Genomic DNA, 5,499 nt, shown 5'->3' with positions numbered 1-5,499 from the left:
ACTGGACCTGCATTGGATTTGAATTGCAAAGTCTCACCAGCTGGTGAAACAGCTTTGGTCTATAATTCACCTCCTGGCTCCTGGTCCTTATGCCTGATAGATGCAAATCCCCAAGATTCCCATTTCAAATGGTGCCTATAGGAAAGCTTGGGTCTCACAGTAAATCATCAACTCATAATTCTGCCTTCAGCTGGAATGAAATGTGTCCCTTGGATTGCCCAGTCTGGAGACTCTTGCCAAGACAACAAAGGCCTGCCAGGTGGTTGAGGCTCAGCAAGCATCTGCTTGGCTTCGTGTTAGACCCAAATGACCACTGGGATGCATGTATTCCATGTGTTGTCAGAATCAGCAGCAAAAAATGACCCCAACATCTGCCTTTAAAAGTAAGCTGTATGTTGTAATTCATTTCTAAATAAATAATCCCCACACATCCACTATGTCTCTGGGCACAGGATCTCATATCCCTTTTGAAAGGGCATAGATAATTGCAAAAGCAAATATGAGGTGAAGATGGCCAAGTTAGGTGTCAAATCAAATTAACATATGCTGATTGTCACCCACTCTAATAATAGTGACTAGCCATTGTAGAGTTCTTTACATCTTACAATGTCTTTCATATAGATTCTTCATTTGAGCATCACAACAGCCCGCTATAGGAAAAACAGGTATTAGAGAAATCACCAATATTTGCAAGTGGTATTTTCAAAATTCAACTATAGATACAATTCCCCACCATAAAATTAAGTAAAGTATAACTGAGAAATTGAAGGAATTCCTTCCGATCTTAAGAGATTTAAGACTAAGGTGATTCATAAAGCTATTAAAATAAATTTTACCACTAAAATAAATTATATGTCAAATTACATTATTACTATATTAATATTACCCTTTTTAAAAAATGTGTTTTTATTGATTTTAGATAGAGAAAGGGAGAGAAACATTGATGTGAAAGCACAACATTGATCAGCTACCTCCTGCAAGTCGTCTACTGGGAATTGGGACCCCGCAAACCTGGGCGTGTGCCCTGACTGGGAATCGAACCAGCAGCCTCTTGGTGCATGAAACAACACTCAACCAACTGAACCACACTAGCCAGGGCAATATTACCCCCTTTTTTTACATGTGTCAGCAGTGCCAAAACAATGCTTCTTAAAAGCTATACACTAAATGTCACACCTAATAAGTTTCAAATAAATGTTATACTAGAATAAATTAAAGGAGAAACATTTACAGCTTTACTAATAGCTATCAAAAAGACATTTACAATAATAACTCTAATATCTGAATAGAAGAAAACCATGTATACCTGATAAAGAGATTTAGATAACGAGTATAAATATTAGGGGGAAAGAAACAAAATCATCTTTATATTTTAAATAACATAATTGCATATCTAGAAAATCCAAAAACTACTTTTCAAAAATCCATTCAAATTAAAAAGGTAATTTAATTAGATAGCTGCACGGATGATAATTATGCAAAAATCTACATTTTAAAATATTATCTCAGTAAAAAGTAAAATGAAAAAAAATATCATTCATTACAGTAATCTATATATATAAAAAGGCAGTGACTGTGACAACCAAAACAACCGGTCTACCGAATAGCAGGCTGCGTGGGGTGACCAGGCTGGCAGGGGGATCAGTGAGGGGTGACCAAACAACCGAACAGCAGGCTGCGGGGGCGACCAGGCTGACAGAGGGGGCAGTGAGGGGTGACCAGGCTGGTGTGGGGGGGCAGTTGGGGGTTACCAGGCTGGTGGGGGGCAGTTGGGGGAGACCAGGCTGGCAGGGGGAGCAGCTGGGGGCAAACAGGCCATTGGGGGGGGTTATTGGGGGTGACCAGGCTGTCAGGGGAGCAGTGAGGGGCAACCAGGCCGGCAGGAGGGGGGCAGTTAGAGGTGACCAGGCCAGCAGGGGGAGCAGGTGGGGGTGAGCAGGCTATTGGGGGGGCCATTGGGGGTGACCAGGCTGTCAGGGGAGCAGTGAGGGGCAACCAGGCCGGTAGGGGGGGGGGCAGTTAGGGGTGACCAGGCCGGCAGGGGGAGCAGTTGGGGGCAACCAGGCCATTGGGGATCTATTGGGGGTGACCAGACTGTGAGGGGAGCAGTGAGGGGTGACCAGGCCGGCGGGGGGGGGGGGGGCAGTTGGGGGTGACCAGGCCATTGGGGGGGCCATTGGGGGTGACCAGGCTGTCAGGGGAGCAGTGAGAGGCAACCAGGCCGGCAAGGGGGGGGGCAGTTAGGGGTGACCAGGCCGGCAGGGGGGGCCGGTTAGGGCAATCAGGCCTGCAGGCAGAGACAGTTAGGGGTGATCAGGCTAGCGGGGGGGGGGGGGCAGTTAGGGGCTATCAGGCCGGCAGGCAGGTGAGCAGTTAGGAGCCAGCGGTCCAGGATTGTGAGAGGGATGTCCAACTGCCGGTTTAGGCCTGATCCCCGGGATTGGGCCTAAACCGGCAGTCAGACATTCCCTGAGGGGTCCCAGATTGGAGAGGGTGCAGGCTGGGTTGAGGGGACCCCCCCCATGCATGAATTTCATGCACCGGGCCTCTAGTCTATATATAAAAAGCCAGTGTTCATGACAACCAGGACGACCAAACAACCAGTCACCATGAGGTGCATTGAGCACCTCTTGGTCCCTCCCCCACAGCCCACAGGCTCATATCACAGCAAGGCAGGCATCAGGCGGGCAGGGCAGTGAGCGTGGTGGGCGGGTGGGCGGGGCTGCGAGCAGCGGCAGGCTACCGAGCGAGATTTCGCGTGCTGGGCCTCTAGTAAATACTACAAAATTCTAGTGAACAAATTTAACAATAAAAATCAGAATCCATATGTACAAAATCATAAATTCTTACTAATAAGAAACAAAAATAAAAAGATTCAATGCATTACATTACTGGAGGAAAAAGGAGAAAAAGAAACAGTAGAAAACATAGTAAAATGATTCAAAAATAAGTTTATGCATACTGATAATTTGTAACAGATATGTAAAGATAGAGGCACAAGTCAGGTTTGATACAAATTTAAACATATAATGTTTTTTAAAAGAGCCTTAAAACAAACTGACAGTTAAAAATAAAAAAGTGAAAAGAGCTGCTCTAGATAAATGCTAACAAAAAGATTTATTTTTTAGTATGTCGAAATAGTAATCAGACAAAATGAAATTCAAGAAAATTATAATATGGACTATTTAGTGTTTGTTTTTTTCATTATAAATCCACTTGGAAGATTTCATAGTCATCTACTTTTATGTACCTAACAATGTAGCTTTGAAATATAAAGCAAAATCAGAGTTCCAAGGAGAAACTGAAAAAGCCACAGTGGACAAAAATCACACAGAGCTCAGATCCCAGAAGATCAAACAGGTGTTTTTTTTTTTTTTTTTTTCTCTAGAAAATTTAGGGAAGATTTTAATAACACAGTTAACAAGTTTGATCTCAAGAGATAAATATTTAACTCTGTACCCAATAAACAAAGAATGCACATTATTTCCAAACACATGGAACATTCATAAAAATTGACTCTGTATTGAATTACAAAGAAACTCTCAATAAAATCCCAAAAGAAGTTACTCACCACAATGGAAAAATTTAGAAATAAAGCAACAAAATAAAGATCCCCAAGCACCATGAAAAAAATAAATAAATAAATAAAAGATTAAAGCACCTAGAAAATTTTAAATAAACTTCTAAGTAATTCCTGGATGAAAGAGGAAGTCGGAACTTAAATTACAAACGACTTAGAAACAAAAATCATGTGAACACTCAACACCAACACTTACGGGACGCAAGCAAGTGGAACTCTGTGGCATATATATGTTTTAGAAAATAAGACTAAACATTCGGCTCAAGAAATTAAAATAAGATCAACAAAAATAAAATTGAGACTGCCCTCTCCATGGGATCTTCCCTCCAACACCTCTTCCCCTCCTCTCCCTCTCCCCCTCCCAACAATCATGAGTAAAGGTCACCTCTTCCTCTTCCGGGGTCACCTCTTCCTCTTCCGGTGCCACCAGAGCCAACCGTCACTGCCAGCAGCGTAACACCTGAGAACCCGTCTCCGGCCATACTGGTAGGGTCCCCCAGAGACATTTCGAGGTCCCCACCGCTGACTCAGCTTTCAGCTGCCCTCATCCACCGCCATGGGAATGATCCGCCCCCGGAGAAGCCACCGCCTTCGCCCGCGCCGCTGCCCACCCCGCAGCCCGCCCCTCAGCCCTCGCCATGAGGCTCTGATGACCTTCTTGGCCGGAGGGCCACCCCCGGAAAACCTGTTACCTATGCTGGCGGCCATTGCCCCTGCGCCTCCGCCCATGCTTCTTGCGCCTCCAGTGGTGGTGCCGAGGCCCATCTCCCAAGTGCGCCAGAATTACCACAACAACTGCGAGGCCTCTATCAACCACCAGATCCACTTGGAGCTGCACGCTTCCTACGTGTACCTGTCCATTGCCTTCTATTTCGACCGCCAGGACCAGGCCCTGCAGCACTTCGCTACCTTCTTCCTGTGGCAGTCGAGGGAGGAGTGGAAGCACGCCCAGACGCTGATGAAGCTGCAGAACCGGCGAGGGGGTCGGATCCGCCTGCGAGATATCAGGGGGCCTGACCACAACCAGTGGGAGAGCGGCCTGAAAGCCATGAAAAGCGCCTTGCAAATGGCGAGGATGGTGAACCAGAGCCTGCGCAACCTGCACCAGCTGGCCACCAACAAGAACGACGCCCACCTGCGCGATTTCCTGGCGCATCACTTCCTGCGCCAGGATGTGCAGTTCATCTACAACCTGGGAGCCAGTATCAGCGAGCTGCGCAAGCTGGGAGCCCCGACGTCCAGCCTGGCAGAGTACCTCTTTGACAAGCTCACTCTGGGTGCCAGCAAGAAGAACTGAGCCTGGACTGCCTTCCTGATAGCCACGGGTGACTTCCCCTGGTCACCGTGCCCAGCATGCCTGTTGCCATATTGCCCTTGCAGAACGTTCAGTTAAGTTTTTATGTTCAAGTTTTACCATTTCTTCAAATACAGTTATTGGTTCTTAAATTTAAAAAAATAAATAAATAAAATTGAAAGAAATAATGTAGACAAAAGCGCAATTAGTCAAAATTAAGTAGAGTTGATCAATAAGCAAAAAGCTGCCTTTTAAAAACCAACTATAAAGTGAACAAACTTCTGACAGGTTGGATTCTGGGAGGTGGTGAGGTAAGGAGAGCTACAAATGTCAGCAGTTAGTAGGAGAATTTAACTACATATACCTCTGCGCTGTCATTTTATCCATTTCTCCCAGGGACTCTCACCTCTGCCCTTCACTATTGCATTAGTCTTCTAACCAAGCTCCCTGCTCTGCTCTTGCTCCCGGCAGACTATTCTCCCCGCAGGGCCAAGACCCAACCTTTCACAACCCAAGCCATGCATGCCTTTCCTCTGCTCAAATCTTTCTAGTGGCTTCCCATCTCCTTGAGAGTGAAAATCCAAAATATACAAGGAACTATAGGATCTGCCTTTCTCCCGCCTCT

The 5,499-nt window shown here is 45.9% G+C and overlaps 1 protein-coding gene across 1 annotated transcript; it reads left to right on the top strand.

Moving 5' to 3' along the window:
• Positions 1-4,136: 4,136 nt before the first annotated feature.
• Positions 4,137-4,877, top strand: LOC307111169 (ferritin heavy chain-like; the record flags this gene model as incomplete). Its single annotated transcript, XM_079790837.1, has 1 exon — positions 4,137-4,877. The coding sequence occupies one exon, from the start codon at positions 4,137-4,139 to the stop codon at positions 4,875-4,877; it is 741 nt and encodes a 246-aa protein (XP_079646963.1).
• Between the last annotated feature and the right edge of the window lie 622 nt (positions 4,878-5,499).

This window comes from Cnephaeus nilssonii (genome assembly GCF_951640355.1).
Source record: "Cnephaeus nilssonii genome assembly, chromosome: 14".
Classification (NCBI taxonomy): domain Eukaryota; kingdom Metazoa; phylum Chordata; class Mammalia; order Chiroptera; family Vespertilionidae; genus Cnephaeus; species Cnephaeus nilssonii.
The sequence above is the reverse complement of the archived record's forward strand: the minus strand, read 5'-3'. Positions and strand labels throughout refer to the sequence as shown.